This window comes from Jatropha curcas, chromosome 1, assembly GCF_041381405.1.
Source record: "Jatropha curcas cultivar XTBG-Jc1 chromosome 1, XTBG_Jcur_1.0, whole genome shotgun sequence".
NCBI classification, from domain to species: domain Eukaryota; kingdom Viridiplantae; phylum Streptophyta; class Magnoliopsida; order Malpighiales; family Euphorbiaceae; genus Jatropha; species Jatropha curcas.
Genome location: NC_143151.1, coordinates 32,992,448 through 33,015,661, shown reverse-complemented (window position 1 = coordinate 33,015,661; position 23,214 = coordinate 32,992,448). Strand labels below are relative to the sequence as shown.

At 32.9% G+C, this 23,214-nt stretch overlaps 2 protein-coding genes across 3 annotated transcripts; one reads left to right on the top strand and one right to left on the bottom strand.

Annotated features, from left to right (window-relative positions):
* Positions 1 to 1,955: 1,955 nt before the first annotated feature.
* RHD3 (Root hair defective 3 GTP-binding protein (RHD3)) lies at positions 1,956 to 12,428 on the bottom strand. Of its 2 annotated transcripts, XM_012213593.4 has the most exons (24): positions 12,253 to 12,428; positions 12,123 to 12,169; positions 11,239 to 11,388; positions 10,839 to 10,905; positions 10,657 to 10,759; positions 10,093 to 10,163; positions 9,929 to 9,992; positions 9,216 to 9,281; positions 9,008 to 9,055; positions 8,859 to 8,921; positions 8,696 to 8,752; positions 8,228 to 8,386; positions 8,071 to 8,139; positions 7,866 to 7,957; positions 7,204 to 7,282; positions 6,277 to 6,442; positions 5,531 to 5,655; positions 4,847 to 5,109; positions 4,658 to 4,754; positions 4,386 to 4,550; positions 3,596 to 3,700; positions 2,994 to 3,088; positions 2,781 to 2,877; positions 1,956 to 2,612 (listed from the first exon to the last, which is right to left on the bottom strand). In XM_012213593.4, exons 2-24 carry the CDS (start codon positions 12,124 to 12,126, stop codon positions 2,379 to 2,381), a joined length of 2,439 nt encoding a protein of 812 aa, XP_012068983.1. In that variant the 5' UTR covers positions 12,127 to 12,169; positions 12,253 to 12,428; the 3' UTR covers positions 1,956 to 2,378. The 2 variants fall into 2 exon arrangements, with proteins under 2 accessions (XP_012068983.1, XP_089574151.1); XM_089718025.1 differs by having other exon boundaries at positions 12,123 to 12,428.
* A 3,847-nt stretch (positions 12,429 to 16,275) lies between these two features.
* LOC105631462 (WD-40 repeat-containing protein MSI4) lies at positions 16,276 to 22,985 on the top strand. The gene is made up of 15 exons (XM_012213596.4): positions 16,276 to 16,531; positions 17,175 to 17,238; positions 17,695 to 17,781; positions 17,877 to 17,939; positions 18,808 to 18,873; positions 18,979 to 19,053; positions 19,371 to 19,446; positions 19,880 to 20,105; positions 20,339 to 20,420; positions 20,738 to 20,811; positions 21,045 to 21,156; positions 21,261 to 21,335; positions 22,113 to 22,192; positions 22,392 to 22,491; positions 22,683 to 22,985. The coding sequence occupies exons 1-15, from the start codon at positions 16,413 to 16,415 to the stop codon at positions 22,782 to 22,784; spliced, it is 1,401 nt and encodes a 466-aa protein (XP_012068986.1). The 5' UTR covers positions 16,276 to 16,412; the 3' UTR covers positions 22,785 to 22,985.
* The last annotated feature ends 229 nt before the right edge of the window (positions 22,986 to 23,214 follow it).

Here is a 23,214-nt window from a genome sequence, read left to right as displayed (position 1 = left end):
ATCATTTCCTAACAAAAAAATACTCGGTCCGTCCCGTTTTATTTTCATGGTTTGACAAAACACACATATTTAGTCAATAAAATTTGTTTTGCTCTTCTTTACTTTTAATAACTCATTAATATACTAAAAGCTCTTTTATTTGATAAACAATTATAAAAGTTATATGAAAAAATAACTATTTACACGTCTAAATTTATAAATCTAACAAATATTTTAAGACATAAAGAAAATAATTATACAGAGTAGTATGGTCCCTACTCCGGTAGTAAAATGACTCACAGATACAGTCTGTCAAGTGCAGAGCTAGTTGGTGCTAGTTGGTGACAGGTCAAGGTTAATTTATTTCAATTTTACAGAGCTTTTTAATGGGTAAATAATTTATAATGAATATAATTAAATAGGGTTTGGAATTTGGTACTGTGTAAATAATTATGAACACCCAATCCTATTTAGTTTAGGTAAGCTTTCATATATTTGTATTAAATAATTAAATTATTTCTTTATGTAATTATTATTTTACAATCGGATCATATTCGAGTTCAAGTGAATTAAATTTTTGAGTGTCACCTAAACCTTATTCAGATTCAGTTAAAACCTAAAATTTCAAATTTGATAAGGTTCAAGTGAGATTAATTTTGTCATCCTTATTTACTGCTCACCTCATTTCTAAAACTTCATAAAACTTTAATTACTGGAGAAGAAAGAAAAAGAAAATGTTGTTCAACAATTTTAATTGAATGAGGTACTGGGCATTAGTGGCCCTGGCCCATTTGTTTCATACATTTTTGGAACAAATTCTCAAATTTTAGGAATAGTATATTTATACAAAATTATAATATTCAACAATTACACCCAACTCCAGACCTGTCTCATTGATGCCTCTGTACTTGAGAGAGTTGCACGTGAAAAGGGTAACTCACTGCCTACCAGCAGAAAAAAGTAAAACCATGGATAATTCTGTGGTAATTTCAGAAAAATTACCTAATTGTTTGGTAAATCATAGCAACATTTTTTTTTTCAGACTATATTTTATCCTGTTACTATATTAATTGCCAAATTGCCTATGAAATTCTATATCGGTATGAGAAAAAATACATTGTGCTGATTGTATTAATAAATAATTAATGTGAATTTTGAGCTAATTTTGTTTGCGATTAAATTCATCTTTATACACATAAAAAGATATTTTTCCCATTTGATATATTGCTCAATCCGAATATAAATAAATTAATAAATAATTCACCTTTATATCAAATCAAAGCTTGATTGAAAATAATTCAAAAAAAAAAAAAATAGCACATAATAATTTAATTTACTGCAAAATGAAATCAAATATCATTCATAAGAGATAAATTCCACAGCTACGCTTACATTTCCATTTTTAACAATTATTATAATCAGCAGATATATCATATGTTGTGTGGTCTATTTATGGCGGTCATACCAAATACCACAAAATATGAGCAACAATTCCAATTTAACTTAACAAAAACTGACCCCAAACAGAATTAGCGATGGAGAAGAATTTTCTCCATCAAATTTTGTGGTCGAAGGCAATTAGATCCATAAACTATACTACAGTTATTGCAGAAAATTTATAGGTGAAAGCTCATAGCCAGAAATTCCTGTCAGAAAATAGGACATGAACATTAGATATATGTTTTATACCAGTGATGAGTGGGCAATGGAGATTCATCTTCAAGTAAAAGAATTGAACTGACATTAATGTTGCAGGTTTTTTCAGGTTCCATTAATGGTTTGGCCAAGTTTTTTGTTAACAACATTTATGGAATGTTGTTCCATTTTGAAAGGACAACAAGAACTGCCATTGGCCAATCAAGTTCCTGCATCCGTTTAAGCACTATAAAATTAAAGACCCTAATAACAATACTGTAACAGATACCTAATTAGATTTTGAAAGAAATATTTGATGAATTTAGAAAGGAAAATTGAGATTAGCAATGGAAAGAGGAAATTAAAATAAATTATACTTTCACCATACAACAATTTCAGTTTAACAAACACCGCATTTAAATTCTCATAAGACAAAATTGAAGTCAAGCCAGCATAATTAACCACCATCAAGGTTTTAGACAGAATCCAATAGCTTGTCCAAAAAAATAATTATTAAAAAAAAAAATCAACACCTGCACTAATACAATAGGAACTACTGAATGGGGCTCCCTCATAATCAACTAGGCCCCCTGTATGCGGCACGTATACTAAAATCAATGCCTTCAAAATCTGTCTCTTGCATGCTAATCATACAAGAGCCGATAGCCGTGGACCGTGCAATACAACCACCCACCATAATGCGAGCAGAACGCTGTTATCTTTTAACAGTGATTTAATTGCTTCCCAATCAATGATTATCTCACCTAGTCATCTTTTGAGGCAGTCGAGTATTCAGTCCCATTTTCAGCAGAGGTTACCCTGGATGAAGCGCTTGACATGTCACTGCCAGTTTCATTTCCATTACGAAAACTTTTTGCTGCTGGTCCTGGAGTTCTATGAGTATTAGCAGCAGGCATTTGTCCTTCCTCAGCAAGTTTTTTAATAAGGTTCATAACAGTAGGAAGGAACTTCGTGGACAAGGAAATAAGCCCTGGAAGCTGTAAACAAAAGACTTGCAAGATCAGGCTTATCTTTGCAGAAACTAGTAAAATATTTACTTATTAATTAGTGACTAATTTTGAGCAAAGTAAAGCAAACACCAGATCAACGGTCTAATACAGAATTTAGTATCAAAAGTAAGAGTATGCTACAAGGATGATACTCACAGCGCCATTTTGGAATTCACCGGCAATGTCTAGTTGCACCCATAAGGCTTTAAGGAGTAGAAAAACTACAAAGATAAAAGCCAGGTAGAAGGGATTTCTGCCAAATTTTTTGTTTAAAAAAAAAAAAAAAGAAGGGGGGAAAAGTCAGCCCAACAAGGAATCTCATCTTTCATCTGACAAAATTAATTCCACAACTATATTATAAAGATGTACCTCAGAAGTGTCATAAATTCATTAAATCCCAATACAATCAAAGCAACAATTGCCCATGGGGGTGGTAACCAGTTGTTATTACGTTTGTTGGCTTCCTGAAAATTGAAATAAAAGAGAAAAATTAATGTTACACAGAAAGAAAGAGATATATGAAGCATGCATATTTAGCCGTATCTTAACTTATAAAAGCAAATTTTCAAATCTCTAAAGCAATCTAAAAAATATAACAGATATAACAGATAAAATGCTCAACAGCAGAGCATGAAGAGCAGAAAATTCTGGACATATGCCTGCATTTTACTTTCATTATGAAATATTTATCCTATTATTGAAAGCCAGGACAAATTCTGGTCAGATTTTTTTTTGCTACTGCACCTTCCACATGCAAAGCATATTGCCACCTTATAAGACCTTTTACAATTTGTCAGTAACATCCAATTATTGTTAAATATTCAACAGTTTATCTTTGCCCTTAACCCACAGAGAACAGGAACTCCATTCACAAGTCCAATTCCATGTTAAAAGTCCAACTCCAAAGAGCAACCAGGAAAAGAGAGAGGGGGGACAGTGTGTTAGATGATTTATGGGTGAGAAAATCATGCCTGGGCAGAAATGGCCTGAGTGACACTGTACTCTGTCTCTGCCTTGAATTGCCTCCACAAAGACTTGCACTGGACAGGCGTGATCAACGTCCTTGATGGTGGAATCTGTAGTAGAAGAATCAGTTATCAGTGCCGATTAAGGATGCACAGTAAAGCAAAAGGGCTTCCAAAGAATAAGAGCACTAAAGGGAAACCCAAAAATTCTAAACAATCACCAGTGCCCCCTGTGCCAGTATGTAGGCCCAAAACATCAAGCAATGGACAAATTAATTTATGTTTTGTGCTGGAACCAGTCAAATAAATATTGATCTCCCAACACATAAAATAACAAGCAGCATGTACTGATATACATAATAAGCATGTTTTGGAGCTGCAGACCCATTCTTTCCATCACCAATAGGATTCATTTTACAAAGGCACATACTGCATTTAGAAATATGAAAAAAATAAAAAAATAAATTCAGAATTAAATTGTAGAAGTAGAAAAATAACAAAACCCAATATATTGAAGGGCTAGACTTAGTGACATTGCTAAATTTAATTAATTTAAGCACCATCCAGAAACAATTTATATGCGTAAGAATGCAAAGCATTTTCCAGTATTCAAATGATTTATGCTAGAAAACCCCTCCAATATCTGTTCAACATAACATGTAGTGCTTCAAAGTCCCTTTTCCTGTTAGTTATACATGCTTGCATAACAACATTACCTAAAACATACAACTATGAAGTGTAAACAGCAAGAAGAAAAGCAGCAAGTAAAGGAAACAAAAAAGAAAAGAAAGTCAACCTCATCCCAGGTGCTTGAGGCCAGTGGATCAACTGTTGTGATACTTCTCTCAGTGATGGCAGCATTGCTTTTGGTGCCCAACAATGCAGATGATAGGGTACTTTCAATCTTATCAACATCATCATCCAAACGGATTGCAACCATTACCGATAATAACTTTAAGGACTGGAAAAAGTTAATCAATCAAATTAATTGAGGACCTAAACCCAATGAAAAAATAAATTGAAAGATTCTTACATTCAACATTTGATTAAACTTGAAATGCAACGTACCGCGGAGCGAGCAACTTTTGTAATTGCTCGAATATCTTCATTTCCAGTCCAAACTCGTGGCATTGAATCAGAATCATGGCTAAATAACATTGAAAACCTGCACACGAATTTGACAGTTAAATCCCAATTCCTGAATATGCACATTGAATCAAATCAAATAACATAAACAAAAATATCCTGAGTAGCTACCGGTCTTTCATACGGATCAGGACTCGTCCAGCTTCTTCCTTTGCTTTTGCTTCAACTACACCTTTTGCATAATTCTCCAAACTTGTAAGCATTTTATCCTTAGTTTGTTCATCCATGTCAAAGCCAGTAAGTGCGCTAGATAGGCCAGCAACAGCGGTTTCTGTCTCACGCTGCAGAAGTTTCCTTATTGCTGGCCAAGTCTCATTGTTAGCTCCATCCAGAAGAGCTTCCACAGGTCCTGCTAATGCCTCATTTAGTTTTGCCTGAAATGTTCCCAGTGACATTTTATAGTCAACATCTAGGGTTCATAAAGCAGGATCTAAAAATTCTATCATTCTTTGCGTAATTTCATGTGAATGCTATCATCGAAAGACAAGTCTAACAAACCTTTACAATATATGAAATCTATGAATGTGTAGTTTTTCCTTAAATTAAGAATTTTGCTACAATGAAATATTAATCATCAAATTGCCCCATGCACATATTTTCTCCACCTTCACTTCAACTCAATTGAACTTCAAACAATTTCCAACCATAAAAAAGATTCGCCTAAATTCCAACATATTCACAGGTGCCCAAATTAATTTCCATATCAACAGACATTATATGGTGCACTTATCGTGCATCAAAGACAATTGCTTACATAAAATGTTTGAAGAGGACAAAACCTGTAAATAATCATACCTCAAATGATGATGTCAATTCACACAGTTTGGCAGCACGGACAGAAGCAACATGCGCATCTATATCACGTTGAAGCTTATCCCTCATTTTAGAGGTGTCCCAGTTTGCTTGTTCAATGATTGCATCTGCAATTATTATGAAGCAATGTTATAATAGACTTAGGTTAGCGTCTTCAATAAACAGCATGTCTAATCCTAAGTTCTTTCACAAAATGGGATGAAACAAAAGATCATCTGTATTTAGTGATCCAAGGATTTGTCTTCAAATTCTGAAGATCTAGTCACCATTCACTGTATTAAAGATTTTTGTCTCTCTCTCTTTTTTTTTTTTTTTTTTTTTCTCAGAGTCTTTTTCCACATCATTCACGCAAATGAAGATTGGACAAGATTAGAAATAAGCACATCCAACCAAACGTGCACGTGACACACATTGGAGATAAAGTGAGAGGAAGGCATTTAAGATGGTTTGATCATGTCATACATATGCCCCCATGTGCTTCGGTTGTATTGTAATACAATGATGGTAGAGAGTGTCAAAAGGGGAAGAAATAGACCAAGGACCACTCGAAGGGAAGTTGTATCAAAGACCTACTACCTCTTGGCATTAGTGCAGACTTAAGTTATGAATAAAGCAGAATGGAAACAAAAGATTCATATAGCCGACCCCCATTGGTTTGGGACTAAGGCTTAGTCATTGTCCTTGCTGTATTCAAACAAATTAAGTGATATAAAGGAACTTAAAAATACCTGCACATCTTTCATCAAATAGAGCCATGTAAGACTGAGTGCAAGAATGAGCAGCCAAAGAAAACCCTTCCCCAGCATTCAAAGCCTTATCAAATGCTTCCTTGAATTTGTCAAAAGCCCCTGATCTTATATGACCCAACATTGATTGAAATGCCGGTTGGACAAGCTATCAAATTGGAAGAAGACAAACAATGAGAAATTAAAAGAAAAACAGCCAAACATGTTCAAATTTTGGATCGGTAAAATAGATACCACGTAAAAGAATCAATTTATACATTAAAATGAAAAATAATTGAAACATCCATTCATACAACTGCTGAGGAGAGGAATCCCATATTATGAAATGCAGTTAGGCTTACTTGATATTTGGAAGCCTCAACCTAGTAGGTCAAGTCTTTTGGTTGGACACCATAAACAAGGGCACAGTGACGCAGATGGCTGCTCGAACAACACAATTAAGTCCTAGCTGTACATGTCTAGTCACATGCCCATAAATTTAACATTTTCCCTTTACCTCTCCATTCCTATCTACAGCTAAAACCAACATGTAAACATCCATACCACAATAGTTTTGCTTATAATTTGAATGGATTTTTTTTACATTATATTTACAATTCTATTGGGAGGTTCACTGGACCATGGGCCACATAATGAATGATATCCTACTCCATCACATGAAATCCCCCCACTATTAAAAATTTATTGTTGGCGACCAATTCATGAACAGTACTAGAATTATGATGCTAATCTTGTAATTGTCAATCATATGAATCACAAGCAAATATCCACACTTTTAGTTGCACATGCCCCATGCTTCGAGTTGGACATAAGTAAGAAAAATATAACATTATCCGTTTCATCACAATGCTGCAGTCTTCTCTATAGATCAAATAGAAAACTGTACTATTTATTAGAAAAATGGATTACTTGTAGCAATTTCTCTTCAAGCTGCTTTCGCTTTGCAGATCTGACTCCTTCATCAAAATAAGTAGCTTCTGCATCATACCTAGAATTAAAAGAAAAGTAAAATGTCAATATTGCTAACAAGTGTATCAACATAGATTTTAAATCCAGAAAAGAAGATTCTCAGACAATATCATCCAGAGTAGACAACCAAACGGAAATTGCATCAAAAGCTTAATGCAGAAATGCTTATACGATAAGCCACTCTATCTGACAGTATAAATTCAGCTGTGGGATCAAACTGAAATAAATATCTAGGCTTAGGAGAAGGGAGCAAAGAAAAATGTAACATATGGAACCTCATACATTATCATGAGACAGGTCAACAGTCTGTGCATTGAACCTATCCACAACCGGAAATTATATATCCCAGCATACAAAGAGTTCACATCTAAGTAGTTATTTTTGCTACCATGTCTATCAGTTTTTATGAAAAGAATTCCATGTAGAATGTAAGTCTCCTAATACTACCAAATTGCACAATCCAAGTAGCACAGCTCGGAAATAGAGATGGCACATGTGACACAGCCATAGGCAGGAACCATAAAGCTGTCTATCCCCATATCCAATTACATTAGCAACAAATTCATTAAAAGCACACACATGGTTGAGAGTCAAACGCTTACTCAGACAGACATGCATTTAGAGTTGAACTCAGCATCTTTCCAAAACCAGAAACTGGTCCAGATTGTATAGCTTCTTCTATTTGACACCACTCCTGGCGTGTGGGTTATAAACAAATTTGGTCAGTTAACTTCTATCATTTATTTCAGAAAGTCAGCAAGATTAAGCTAACGAAAAAAACAAAAGAGAAATGTAAAGAGCATATACCTCATTTGCACTGAAATTAGCATACTTTTCATTAGCAATTTCTTCACAGCGTACAGTAGCAACCATGACCTGCAAATTGATGAATAATAGATATAATTACATAAATGTGCATGCATTTATTGTAAGCCCCTGTGTGAACAAGCATTAACAAAATTACCTTGTGGGCAGGAAGGTCAAGGTCCTTGTTCTCCTTGATGATCTTCCAGATTTGCTGCGAACTAAAGGAAAATCCAGAAGCAGGAACTGCACCCCGTCGATCTCCTGCCAGACCACCAGGTGCAATAGAATGATGGAAGCGTTGCCTCAAACTAGCAACCTTCATTAATAAAAGAGAAAACAAATTAATTAATAATGTCACCAAGAGAGATCTAGCTCCATGTCCTACAATACAAACTGGAATCCTAGAAATAAATTAAACGACTTGCAATGTGATAATTCAATGGTGAGGTCTGCACATTTGAAAGTCCAAAAAAAAAAAAAAAAAAATCATTTAATTTGATATGCATCTAACTTGAGAGCTTATTTCTCCTTCAACTATTACCACAGGGGCAGGGGAGCAACAACAATTCCAATATTAACATATTCTATAAATATATAATTTAATTTAAATAAAAATTTGGCTTACTTGCTCTCTGAATTGTTCTTCCTTTTCTTCAAAACTAGAAAGTGCAACAACTTCCACCTGTCCATACATCACAAGTGTGTTATCACCGTATATGCTCCATTTTACCTTCTAAAAGAAGACAGATAAGCTTATTTCAGCTAAAACTAAAAGGATGATATCTCACATTAAAGAATTCACTTAAAGGAGTTTCCTTGTGTGCTTGTGGCTTAGGAACAGCATCCCAGATCTGCAGTTAAAGAAAGAGGGGAAGTATGAAAACAGTGTTGTTTGAGTCAATAAATAATAATAAGGGAAAGCAACACCAACTTTTACCTTCTGAATATCTTCTCTTAGAACCGGTTCCAAATTCTCCAATGGTGTCTACAAATAATGAAGATCGAAAAACAATAAAGTATATGGCTAAAGTCACTTAATACAAGGACAAAAAGGTAAACTAAAAACGTAAGAACAACTGACATAAGAAAGACTTAAAATCTCTCCCCAGTCACAACATTAAGCTAAAGAGAAGAGAGGAACACACCCTTGTTTTATCACGTATAACAAACATCAAAGTTGTTTTACGTGGACTAAACAATCGCATCATAACCTGCAAGCAAACATAAACGTAAGTGGAACCATGGCTGCTTAAGAATTCCAGATTGACTGCTTATGAAAAAGGGATAATTATATAAATTTTGCGTCGGAACTTTACTGGTATTTCTATTTTAGCATCTCCAAAAAAAATTTTTCTTTTATCAATTATGTATTTGGACGAATAAGTTTTTTCACTTAAAGTGTATTTGGCCTGAATTTTTTACCAAAAACCTATAGTAGATAATTTTTTTAATAAAAATAATACTAGACATAAACATCCATATAATTTATTTCTATTTCTCAATGTTTTGATTTTTTACTGTTTTATATATCCTTTTTTCAAAAAGAAAATTCAAAATTTACCTACAATTTTTTCCTAATCCGAAACAAAATTAAAAAAATAAAATGTCACAGAATAAAATAAAGAGATAAAGGTGACAACATAGAAAAATAAATAGATTGAAAAAAATTGGATAAAATAGTCTATTTAGATATTCCTGACAAAAATTCTGCTCAAAAATGCACCTAACTGTAAATAATTTATCAATTCAAACATTTTATGATAAAAAATAAAATTGAGACGCTGAAATAGAAAAATAGACAAAGTTCAAATACTAAATTTCTAATCATCCCTTTGAAAAATTATTATACTTAGGGCACCTGGAATACAGTCTTCAAAAGAGGTTTATTTGCAGCTTGCTCACGGCCAATATCATGACACCACCTAAGAAACATTTCACAGCAAGATAGTGCATACAAATTATGAGAAATTATTTCATGAAATTCCAATAAATTTGAAGAACAAGTCTAAACAGATATCTTACATGTTAATCAATACTATGTCTGAAACAGCAAGGGCAAACAGGGCACTCTGTTTCTCAAATGCTGTGTCATCCTAAAATAAGAGGGGAAAACAGACAAGTGAGAGCAAACATCACGAGAGGGAAGGATGGTTTCACTTGTTAAAATTTCAATGTTAACAGCATAGAGCATTCTTTATTAATATAAATGAAAAGTCAAGGCTCCATCCAACTTGTTTCTCAGAGCCTTGACAAAAGGATTCTACATATGCTTAAATAAGGCAATCGCAACAACTTAATTATCTAAAGCCCACACAAGAAATTCTAAATCTCGAAAATTTCAAGCAGACAGTTGCAAATATTGCATCTGAACTGTTTGATACATCTCACCTAGCCATGATTCCTGCAACAATCATCTTGCGATGTGCAATATATATGAATTGCTTAAAATAAAATTATTTTTCACATCAAGCAGGGTGTAGAAGATGATAGAGAACTGAAAATGCTAGAGCAATGCATATTGGCAAAAATATATATCTATATAAAATTAAAAGAAGAAAAGAAAAACTAGAAAAAAAAAAGGTGCACCTCTCCTCGTTCTCTTCCATCAGTGCCTTCCAAGTCCATTACAAGAGTAGAAGGCTCAATTCCAGCACATTTAGCTATCCAAATACCTTTAGTGGTTTGGGACCTGAAAAGCATCATATCAGGATTCCAAAATCCTAAAAATTTTTTGTTTAAAAAAAATTGAAATCAATACAAGAATGTACCTTCCCTTAAAGGCATCCATCTCCCTAAAGTTGGTGCCAAATAAATTGTTTAATAAAGTGCTCTTCCCTGTTCAGTCCATAGAAAACAATATCTAACACTTTAGAATGTAGATTTATCAATAATAGAGTTGGGAGCATAAAACACGAAAGCTGAAATCAACTTAAGAAAAGAATAAAGTATGCTGTCCATATCAAATATGGAAGTGATGTTTTTTGCCATTGATGGAACCTATATCCAGGTGACTAAGTTTCAAATCAAAATTTGTTGCTGGCTAATTCATATTATTCTAACTAATAGTTGTGCAAATGATGTAAATTGCAAATGAGAACATGAAATCTCACCACCAGAGACACGGGAACTAGAGATTTAGAAGTTAATAGAGAACATGGAAATACATACCACTACTTTGTGGACCCATGATGGAGACTACAGCATAAGAAAGTCCACATTCCCCCAATTTCGAGTCCTTGATAAATTGATCTATTCCATCGGCATTAAATGTACCATCTCCATCAATTAACTGAGTAGAACAGCATTGCTCGCTTTTTGCTGAAAACCAAAAGTGTTACATATTGATTAGGAATACATTGTTCATGTTAGAAGACACTGTGGACATAAAAACCTTTAAAACAGATAATGAATTCACAGCAAAAGCGATCTCTGCATAAGTTTATTCAGAATTGAAAACCAAAAAAAGATATCTATATAAGCACTCCAGGATACGAATATTTAACCAACATCCACAAAAACCACTCAGCTCATGAGATTCATAACCATTACTTCCCTGGTTGTTGAGAAGAATAAACGCGAGAAGAAGAAAATGGAAAGATACCATAATTTGGAGTTAAATGGCGTTTTTAATTTCACTAGAGAATAATCGAATTCATATATTCCATTAAAATTAGCCCTGTATTCATCAAATCATAACAAACCTTTCCCTTTCCATTTATTTTTCAAGCTATCAAACAGGATTGAGAATTTTAACACGATCCCAATTCCAAAACCAAATACCAAATCAATTCTGTCCAATCTATCTATTTAAAACAAAATATTCATTTTTATAAGTAGCTTGAATTACTTAACAGGCCCGTTAAATTTCACCAATTTAACAACAAACAGAAACCGCAAAACAGTTATAATCCAGAACGCATGATCATAATGACTGCATAAATAAACGGGAATCAGACGCATAATTAAGGTTAAAACCGCTTCAATTTAACATTTAAACGCCAAGAGAGATTTATATACAGAATGAATCAGAGATATTGAAATTTAGAGATTACCCATTTGAATTGAATCGGAACTAGACAGACTGCGAGCTCAATACGACCTAAGAAATGTTAGGCAGTGAAGATCGATTGGTAAGAATAGAAGAAGAGAGAAACAGAGATCTCAAAAGAGGAATTTGTTAACCTTTTAGTGCTTTTCTTCTCCTTCTTTTTAATTTAAAGTTGAGGGCTTGACTGTCCATTGATTCCCATGATTTTTAAAAGAGCACAAAATGGGATTTTTTTTTTTTTTTTTTTTTTAAAGAATTTGATTTGGAATTCGAGGTTTTTTTCTGGTAAAGAGATGGCTAAAGAAGGTAAACTCTTTTCTTTCCAAAGAAAAATTTGTGCTACTGTCATTTATTATTTAATGGTAAAAGCTACTTGATGTATCCTTGCAAGTAATGTCTATCTGATGTCAACAAAATAATAATAATAATAATAATAATAACAAATATTAATCATTGCAATTCTATTATACATCCATTTTCTTTCCTATAATTTTTTAAATAAATAAAGGATGATTCACGTATTCTTTTTTTATTATTATTATATAATATATAATAAAGTAATATTTAATTTAATCTAAATAGTGTTAATTTTTAAAAGTTAAAATTTTACTTTTAAATTTTGAATGGTATAAATGTTTAAAATTTTTTTAATTCATTATATTCATAAAAATATTACTTTTACTTATTCCTTTAATTGAATTTTGGAAATTAAAACTTTTTAAGTGGTGCATTATCAATTCTAAATGAAAATATTGCATTGCGAATAATTTTAATTGAAGAACTAAAACCGTTTCATTATTATCATTAAAGTGTTCGTTGTATTGGTGAACAATTTAAATTTCCGTAGCTCTATGGAAAATTTTCTTTTTTTTATCTTACTTATTTCATATATTTTTATCTTTTAAAGTTGTAATTCACCCAAATTATTACTAAAATACTTTTTTTTTTACTAAGTTATAGCTCATCTCACCTAATTACTTAAATATAAATTCTTTTTCATTAATCTGTCAATAAAACAATTGTTTATGTCTTATATGGTAATTTAATAAATAAAGGTAAAATTTCTAAAAGAAATAAAAAAACGAAGCAGAAAGTCATTAATTAAAATTTGGATTTACATATAATTAAATTTATGCCTCTCATAAAATGTCGACATATGAAAAAAAAAAAAAAAAACTTCAAAAGAAAAAATAGAACAAATTGGTAATAGCATTTTGCGATTGTTGAGGATTGAAAAATCCAAATTATCAAATGCAAATATCACGTGTACATGTCACCACTTTTACTACAGATTCTCGAGACATTAGTCTCACTAATGTCCACGACATCACATGATCTGTAAAATTAATTTTCCCGTAGTATCATTTTATAGTAATTAAAAAATTTCAACGTAACTTAAATATTTTTAGTCGTTAAATTTAAATAATTATATATCTATTTATACACTTATAAATCATCTTCGCCTCAATTTTATTAATTTTCAGTTTTTTTAATTAATCAGCAACTAAACCTGGAGGCTCACAATTCCTGGGACCCATTTGGAGGCCATGTCGGTTTTAGTGGCAAGTAATGACGTGCCATAAGATCACTGTTTTAATAATTGTAAAACTAAAAAAAAAGCAAAAAAGAGAAAAAAAAGGCCGAAATGGGACCTACGTTTATTTCTTCAAACCGACTATAGTGGGGTCACTTGGCCGCCCATAATATTGTTTTCAAGTTACTCGGGAAAGTGGACGGTGCGATCTGCTGTACCTTTATAGCGCGTGGATGAACGCTCCACTCATCTGCCATGGATGATGCTACTTTCGGTACAGCCATGCCAAGCTCATTTCTGACCAACATTCCTTTGTTTGCTAATATAATATTGTATTTTATTGTTTTACTATTATTATTATTATTATTATTAAAAACTACTTAATCAATATAAGTTAATATTCTTAATTCTTAATAAATATAATTAATTGTGGGAAATAAATATGTTTTAAGCTCGAATATAGTTTTAACTACTATTATAAATAATACCACGTAAAAGCTTGTATTTGGGTAAATATTATGTAATTAACGTGTTAATGATAATTATAAATATCTTAATTTTTACATGAAATCAATTTTCTACTTTGTGATGGCCTTTCTATTTTTCAAATGATGTAAAATTATTCCAACCAAATATCAAAATTTTATTTTCTTAAATCACTATCTTTCGATATTACAATCCTAAAATTTATTTTTATTATTCATATTCGGATGGAATAAGCTATTAAATTCGCTGTAATTGTATCACTCTTTATACCTTCCCACCTCATTCTCAAATCTCAAAATTTTCCCCTAACCCTAAGGCAGGTTGAGATAATTAAATTATTACAAAAAATAAAATAAGTAATTAAAGGCAATTAATAAAGAAGTGTCATTTTACTTATTTGGAAAGCTACGAAAAATGAACAAAGAAAAAGACAAATGTCATTTTTCTTTTACCTTGAAAAAATAAATTAGTGTCATTACTTTACTTTCAAAAAGGCATGTTCATTTTCTAATTTTTATAACTGGAACCATCGGATCGAAACCGGAAAAACTAGAACAAATTCGAATTGAAATCGGAACTAAAGGCTTATTGTCCGATTTTGGTTCAAAATTTTGAGGAACTGTAAACTGTTGATTCCAAAAACCAGCCGGAATCAGATGGAAATGGCGGTTTTTCCAACCGATTATAACAGTTCTATTGGTTCAAACTAACGATTTCAGCAATTTTTTTTTTTATTTTTTTCAAATTTGCTGTGAAATCTCCAAATTAATCATTTTAACAACTATATAACGGCTAGTTGTAAGGGTCTTTATAAAAAATTGAGTTTTTGAATTTACTATAAAATCCATTGTTTTTATTTATCATCGCACAAAATTATTTATCTCTGCTGCTCTCCACTCTCCAATCTTTCTAAGCTATTTCATTTATAAGTATCCAAATGATTGTCAAATAATTTCTCTAAAGCTAATGTCTAATTATTGTTCAAGCCTTTAAAAAAAAAATCAAGCTTTTTTTTAAAACTTTTTTCTTAAAGTTTTTGTTTAATTATTTCATAAATATTTAAAATTTAAAATTTCAACAAAAAAATGTTATCTAATTTTTTATTTTATAATTATGCAATTTGTCGAAAAATCGATCAGAGAACTGGTTGAAATCATCTAGTTTTGAACTGTTAATAAACTGCAATCATTCGGTTCCAAATCGTAATCGAAACCGTCAATTTTCGACTCTGTTCCAATTTTATATTTTCTGGAATCGGAACCATGGCCACCCTTACTTTCAAACATTTTTTCCAAATTGAAAGGAAACACTGTTTTCATTCGGTTTTAGTCGGTTTTCATATGCTTTTATTAGTTCAAACTGATTTTTTGGACTTTTGATTTTCTTATGCAATCCGAACCTGACTATAGTTTGGTTTTAGTTAAATTAATTGAACCAGCTGATCCGGTCCGATTAACAATGGGAAACAGAAAAAAAAACATTAGTTGTTATTGGTTTTGTTCATTGATTGCAAATTAATCTTTATTACCTATTAACAGTTCTTTTACAGCATAAAAAAAGTTTTTCTTTTTCCCGAAATTTTTCTTTCCCTTCATTTCCTTTCCTATCAAGCAACCAAAATCCCACCAACCATCATATCTCTTCCACCACTATCAGTCACAGAGCTCCCAATATTCCAAGTTCCAACGCCTTTTATCATTGGAAAATGGAACCCACTGCAAACCCGATGGTCCAGAGAACGGATTATAAAAAATTACTTTGTAAAATTGATCAGATGGGATTAGCAGTTGATGATTCAATGACTTTTCTTATTTGGAGAGGAAAAATTGAAATAATAATTAAATTGTTTTTTTATAAATAATTAAAATGTTTTATTTTTTTTTAAATTTTGATACCATGTAGTATAATATAATAATTGCAATATATTTATGGAATTAAAATACAATAACAATAATAAAATTGAATTATAATAAGTTTCGCTATCTAATGAATTAGCTTTAATGAAAGGGTTGACTATTTTGAGAGGTAATTAAATAGGGAACTGAATAATTACCCTTCGACTTGGTAATTAATTTTATTAGAGGTAACTCAAAATTCAAACGCTAATGTACCCTATGTTAAAAACTAAAATGCATTTTTGGCACGTAACAAAGCCCATTGATTGATCTTCCTCAGCGTACCCCTCGTTCGTACCCTTGACGTAGTCGTACAGCTAGAGTGGGCGGGAAAAGTAAAAGAAAGACGGGCGAAGAGAGAAACGGACGGGAATGAAGCATGAAGGATAAAGGAAAGAGATCGGTGGACGAGAGGTACGGGCAATGGAAGACACTGATCCCTGTCCTCTACGACTGGCTCGCTAATCACAATCTCGTTTGGCCCTCTCTCTCTTGCCGGTATCAGCTTAACACTCCCTCTTTCTGTTTTATTTCTCTAATTGATAGGGTTTTTAATTTTTTAGTTCTCTTCTGACTCGGTATAGTTGATTCAAGAAATAGTTTGTTATTATGAGCTCTAATTTGTTTTTTTGTTTTTTAATTTTTGCCAAATGCTTTTTCCCTTCCAAAATGGTTTGTAAAGATGCAGGTGAAATTGAAATTGACCTTGAAGTTTATTATCCTTGCATTTTATTTTGGATTTTACTCCATCCAGCATTTTATTATCAATTTCATGATTATTATATTCTGCTACTTTTTGCTAGATAGGTTAGTTCACTTGTAGTTGTATGATTTTTCCTTAGCCATTTTTCAGCTGCTGGGGAATTCTCGAAGGAGTTTCTATATTGAAAATAAATGAACTATGATTTTACTGTAATAGAGGGTGCAGAAATTGCATTTAGATTGAGCAAGCGCTTTATTTCTATGTTAAAATAAATCATTATCTTGTATCTGTTTCAGCAAGTGCTTCATGTCAATATGCTTTTTGTATCTTAATACTAAATTTGTCATATAAATTTATGCAATGTTGATGTATGATCAATCTTTCAACCTTCAAATGCATGTGGATTGATCCTCTATTTTGATCTCTTTTAACTAATAGATGGGGTCCTCAGCTGGAGCAGGCGACATACAAGAATCGCCAGCGTCTGTACCTTTCTGAACAGGCAAGATGACAACATCCGCCACAGATTCAGAGGATATGGATCTGCTCTCTGAACTTTATAGTTTATGCTTTTTTTTTTTCTCCGCGCAATAGTTTTTGCCTTATTAATACAGGCTTTAAACAATATCAATGGTTTGATTTGACATTCTTGTGAGGTAATAAATTTAGTTTATCTAGTTGAGAAATAGTGAACTTAGTCAAAAGTTATTTGAAAATGATGTCAGTTGTGAGGGGTTGGATTCATTAGTTCTTAGCTTGATAGGATCCTTTGTTTTCTTCCTGGTAATAGAAGGGAAAGTTATTAGTTTCTCAAAGCTGCCATGACCATATCATTTTTGTGTGATGTATAGTATCTTCCAATGTTTGATGTTGCTAAAATCACAATGCATGATGTTGTAGTATGTTGTGCATTGTAGTTTGCTGGATTTGTTTACTAATTTTCTTCTCTCATATCCAGACTGATGGCAGTGTCCCAAATACTCTTGTAATTGCAAACTGCGAGGTTGTTAAACCCAGGGTTGCTGCTGCGGAGCACATATCACAGGTAATATCATCATGAATAATTGTTGCCTTCTCCTTCGTTATTCACCGACCATGATATGATTAATTGTTGGATGCTTTGATTGCTTGATATGGCAGTTCAATGAAGAAGCACGCTCTCCCTTTGTAAGGAAGTATAAAACTATAATACATCCAGGCGAGGTACCTATTACTTCTTAATATTTTTATTTTTAACTTTTCTCTCTCCTCTGGGTGAACTTATTGGTTCTTGTAGAAGCCAAGCATTGTTGACTTAAACTTTTTGGTGGATCCTCTAATGTGGAAAATGGAAAGTGCTTGCAAATGTGCCTAGATGTCTAGGAAAATCAGGGATTACTGGCAGAAAGTTTCAAAATGAAAGAAAAACTGATAATTCACCTCGGTGCCGGTTGATAAGTGTATTTAACTGAGGTGAAAATGGCATATATTGGGTTGTTGAATGTGATAACAGCAATACTTGTTGCATAAAAATTTTTCATCCTATCGATTAAAATATTATGGAATATTTGTTTAAATTTTTTAAATTTTTTTAGAGATCTTTGATGCCTTTTACAAAGCACCTATTTGAAGGTGGCGTTCGCTTGCCCTGAAAGGGAAAGTAAAAAAATTGTATTGTTAGTTGGATGGCTCTGTCACTTTTATTTGTTTACTTTAGATCTTATTACTATTAGTTTCCACATGTTTCTTTTCACTTCTGCATATTGGCTTTCCTTTTTTTTTTTTTTTTTAAATTGCTGGAAGAATTATGTCCAAGATATTTAAGGTCTTCCACTGAATTCTTGCTGCTTTCATGTAAATGTTTAGGAAGATTAATTTCACTTTCTCAGACAGAACTCTGAAGCAAACTTTTCTCTCTCTCTAGCTTTCTCCAGCTACATTTTTGTCTTGCAATAAAATCTACTTTGCTAGTGATTTCCATCCATATTGGATGTTAATTGAGCTAAATGTCTCGTCAAACTTTGCTTTGTCATTCACAAATCGTCCTGCTTATGTAAATAAATGTTTAGGCATTTTGATGTGATTTTCACAGGTGAACAGAATCAGGGAACTGCCTCAAAACAGTAAGATAGTGGCTACGCACACTGACAGCCCTGATGTAAACATTTATTTTTCATTTAGTATTAGTTATGTGTTTTCTCTTGGTTTTAATTTTGAATTAATGGAGTTCAATTTGAATTAAATTATTAAATTTTCAAAATAGGTTCTCATTTGGGATGTTGAGTCTCAACCCAATCGCCAAGCTGTCCTGGGAGCCACAGCGTCTCATCCAGATTTGGTCTGTCCTATGGCAATTGGTTTTTCTTTTCTTGATTCAATATTGAATTTGATTTTGAATTTCTTAATTTTTATATTTCTATTATAACTTAAAATTATACGTGAATTTTTTTCTACATAGATCTGTAACAGCATGTTTTGCTGGAATTCTATTATATTTCCAATGTAATTATAATTGTACTAGTAACTTTTGGCTGGTAAGAATGCATTGAGTTATTAATTGAGAGATTTAAGGAATCAATTCCTAAGCACATGAAGAACTTTGTTATTTTCTTTTATAAGCAGTCCGCTTGTTGACTTGGTTAAATCGTCTTTCAGGTATTGACTGGGCATAAAGATAATGCTGAATTTGCTCTTGCTATGTGCCCAACTGAGCCCTTTGTGCTCTCTGGAGGTTGGCTGCGATTTTAATCATTTCTTTGTAGATTCACAGAACCCTCTTGCATAAATTAATTATTGTTTGAGCAATAAACTTATATTTGAGACTTAATGAGCAACGTTTGGTTATGCAAAGTTATTATTCTTACCCTATGGTATTTTAGCATGCTGAGAATGGATTTTCACATGACTGCCTGGAGCATTTTCCACCTTTAGAAATGGTGCATGATTATGGTGCGCCTAACTGGGCAGTTTATCCTTTATATATAATTAATTATTATTTTTTAACGGGCAGGTAATCCTGTAGAAACTATATAGACATATTCTGTTGATGTTGGATTTTCTTATCTTCACCTCTTATGTACATTGCTTGACATCTGAACTGCTTTTTCTGTCAGGTTTTACAAATGTTCTCACAGTTCTTTCTGAATTTGGAATTACAATGGCAGGTAAAGACAAATTAGTGGTGTTCTGGAGTATTCAAGATCATATCTCAACCTTGGCTACTGACCCAGTGTCTACAAAGTCTCCTGGTTCTGGTAGCTCTAATTCAAAACATGCCTCTAGGACTGGTGGGAGTAATGATAAATCTACTGAGAGGCCTTCTATTGGGCCTCGAGGTATCTACAAAGGGCATGGTGATACTGTTGAAGATGTTCAATTCTGCCCGTCAAGGTATCTTTGGAAGTCATAATCAAATGCATTACATAGTATTTGGCCAAATAATTATGCCTTCATGAATGCCTAGTCTGTTTGTGGCATATTATCTGTTGATAGCTTGCAGTTTTCATAGAAGCATAGGGCTTTCTCTCACTTTAATATTATTTGATGGAAGTGTTATCCTGAAGTCTCCTTTGAACTTCTCTATCATTTGATTTTTTTCTCATGTTTTTGTTTTCAATGTGAAGTGCACAGGAGTTCTGCAGTGTAGGAGATGATTCTTGCCTTATACTGTGGGATGCAAGAACTGGTTCTAGTCCAGTTGTCAAGGTTGCATTCCTTCTCTTCATGCTTATTGGTTGTCACTGCACCTTTTTTTCTCTCCTCTATTATTTCCTTCCTAATGGAGTCTAAAATGTATACAATCCATGTATGGACTCCTATTAGAGAAGCAGCAAACATGGAATTGAACCTGGACAAAAATATGCTGTGTTTTTGCTGGTTATTTTTGTGTTGCCATTTTGACAATTGCAGCTACTTTTCTGTTGATCATATATATTAAAAAGCTGAATATCCGCCTTCTTGTGGTCTTCTGTTTGGCCTTGATTGGAATCTTTATTTATTTATTTATTTTTTGGTTGTGGCAGGTTGAGAAAGCTCATAATGCTGATCTTCATTGTGTTGATTGGAATCCTCATAATGTAAATCTGATTCTCACAGGGTAGTTATATTTCATATCCTTTGTTCTACATGTATTCTTTCAATCATGGAAGTGACAATCTAGAATTTCTGCATTGATATTTATTATCATGAGCAACAATGTCGTTTGGCTTGATTGTTGTGCTATTAATTTTCTGTTTCAATTGTACTTTTTTTCCAGCTTCATACTGATGTGAATTTAAGATTATTATGCAACTCATTGTGTGCCTTTAAATGATGTTGGCTTTACTTCAGCTCTGCTGATAATTCTGTTCACATGTTTGATCGCCGGAACCTCACTTCTGGTGGGTTTGGATCACCTATTCATAAGTTTCAGGGTCACAGTGCTGCTGTCCTTTGTGTTCAGGTCTCAAATTATGTTGGTTTATGCTTAAATTGTTTATTATTATCCATGTCTTCACAATTAGGAATCACTCACTTTTTCTGTTACTTCAACAAAATTCGTTTCAGTGGTCTCCAGACAAGTCATCAGTCTTTGGAAGTTCTGCAGAGGATGGCATTCTAAATATATGGGATTATGAGAAGGTGCTGTTTTGTACAATTTTCTTCTTGACAGCTTTTTCTCTCCCTCTTTCTCTTGTTCTGTCTCATGTTCAATCCGTACAAAAGCAATAGTAGAAAGAACAAAATGAAAGCCTAAAACCACTCTGAGGGAAGCCCATGCAAAATAAAATACCAAGACAATGTGCATTCCTGTATCGCATAATGGGTCACAATGGAACATTACAAGGTGGGCTCTTGGCGAATTTAGAGTGTGAGAAAGTATTGAAACTCCAAGACATGTCATACAAATAGACAAATAGGGTTGGCATGGACATGATTCACTTAATGTTCTAACAGAGTGAGACGGCAATTAGCTATAGGTCCAGTACTCTAGTGGTCAAATGCATACTTCATAATGCAGCTGAACAGTGATTTCAAATTATCCTTCTCTGTTCTTCTACTTTGAACCTCAAATGATGAAACTCTTCTTAGCACCAACACTCTACTAGTTCCTTGAGGTTAAGGAGGATGCTTGGGAATATTGCCGTTTCATTTTCTGGAATTAACCATTAAGGGGTTGTTCCTGTCATTATTAACGAACAAGTATAAGAAGGGGCTCATTTTCTTATTCCTTTTCAAAATCCTTTCTACTTTGCCCCCAGGCCAGTAGAGGTTTGAACAATGGGGTCCTCTAAAAGTTAGTATCAGGAATTTGACTAAAGTTGATATTAGAAATTGCATTTTATTGTTCCAAATTTTTATTTGACATTTTTCATTTTTCTGATCTTGCATACTATTTGATAATTTATTGTCTTTCAGGTTGGTAAAAAGCAAGATTCTGTTGGGTTGAAATTGCCAAATGCTCCTCCAGGATTATTTTTCCGGCATGCTGGGCATAGGTAAAAAGTTTATATGCATGCCTATAGATGCTTTTTATTTTTACATTTGTTTGAGCAATTTTGCTCAAATGTCAGTCTGCAGATGTTCAATACCAGTTATCTGAGCCTATAGTGTTGAGGCCAATAATTGATAGTTTGTATATGGTTGTTTGCTTCAATGAGATTTTAGTATGGTGACATTTTTTATATATGCATATAGGGATAAGGTTGTTGACTTCCATTGGAATGCCTCTGATCCCTGGACAATTGTCAGTGTTTCTGATGATTGTGAAAGCACTTCAGGAGGTGGTACTCTTCAGGTGAGAAGGCATTTCTTGATTGATTTTTCCATTCTGTCCTTTGATCTTGGCTCTTAAAGCTGTTTTTCTTTCTTCATTATGCGATTAGAGAAAATCATTCTATGAAACAGCGCTTTATGTTTGACAAGACAAAATGGAATGTAATAAATCGGATGTATTATTCACCAAAACTTTGCCTAATTTTGGTGCAGATATGGAGGATGATTGATTTTGTTTACAGGGATGAAGAGGAGGTCCTTGAAGAATTAGACAATTTTAGATCTCACATTCTTAAATGTGATGATGAAAGTTAGGAACTTATTTTGTAGTATTTTTCTTCAATTTCGCCCATCTTTCTTTACTGTTTATTTCAGTTTTCCTTAAATTTCTATTTTAGAAAGTGGATCTATTTTCTGTAAATACCATGTGAACCCATTAGAAACCAGAATGTAGCTTTAATCCTTACTGGAGTGGCAAGAGAAGCAGCAAAAGCTAAGTATTCGATCCGATACTAACACTGATCTCAGCTGCAAAAGCAACGCCATTCGCGTTCACCTATAATTTATGGCATACTAATTTTAAAAAGTTGAAAGGAGATGGGGATTTTGCACATCGGATATATATAAATATGATCAATTCGGGTCAAGATTACACTTTATCCTTAACTATCTAAAACGTGCTATTTGTTTACAGATATATGGTTTTCTCTATAACTGGTTTTCCAACTAATTAATAAAAAATAAA

What these genes read in the sequence shown, in the direction of transcription:
- RHD3 (XM_089718025.1), bottom strand. An exon ending in CATGGGTCCACAAAGTAGTG is followed by an intron (nt 10,906 to 11,238) that starts GTATGTATTTCC and finishes TGGACTGAACAG; the next exon opens with GGAAGAGCACTTTATTAAAC. An exon ending in AAGAACAATTCAGAGAGCAA is followed by an intron (nt 8,387 to 8,695) that starts GTAAGCCAAATT and finishes TTATTAATGAAG; the next exon opens with GTTGCTAGTTTGAGGCAACG.
- LOC105631462 (XM_012213596.4), top strand. Translation starts at nt 16,413, where the DNA reads ATGAAGGATAAAGGAAAGAGATCGGTGGACGAGAGGTACGGGCAATGG. An exon ending in GTCTGTACCTTTCTGAACAG is followed by an intron (nt 17,239 to 17,694) that starts GCAAGATGACAA and finishes TCTCATATCCAG; the next exon opens with ACTGATGGCAGTGTCCCAAA. An exon ending in GTAAATCTGATTCTCACAGG is followed by an intron (nt 20,812 to 21,044) that starts GTAGTTATATTT and finishes GCTTTACTTCAG; the next exon opens with CTCTGCTGATAATTCTGTTC.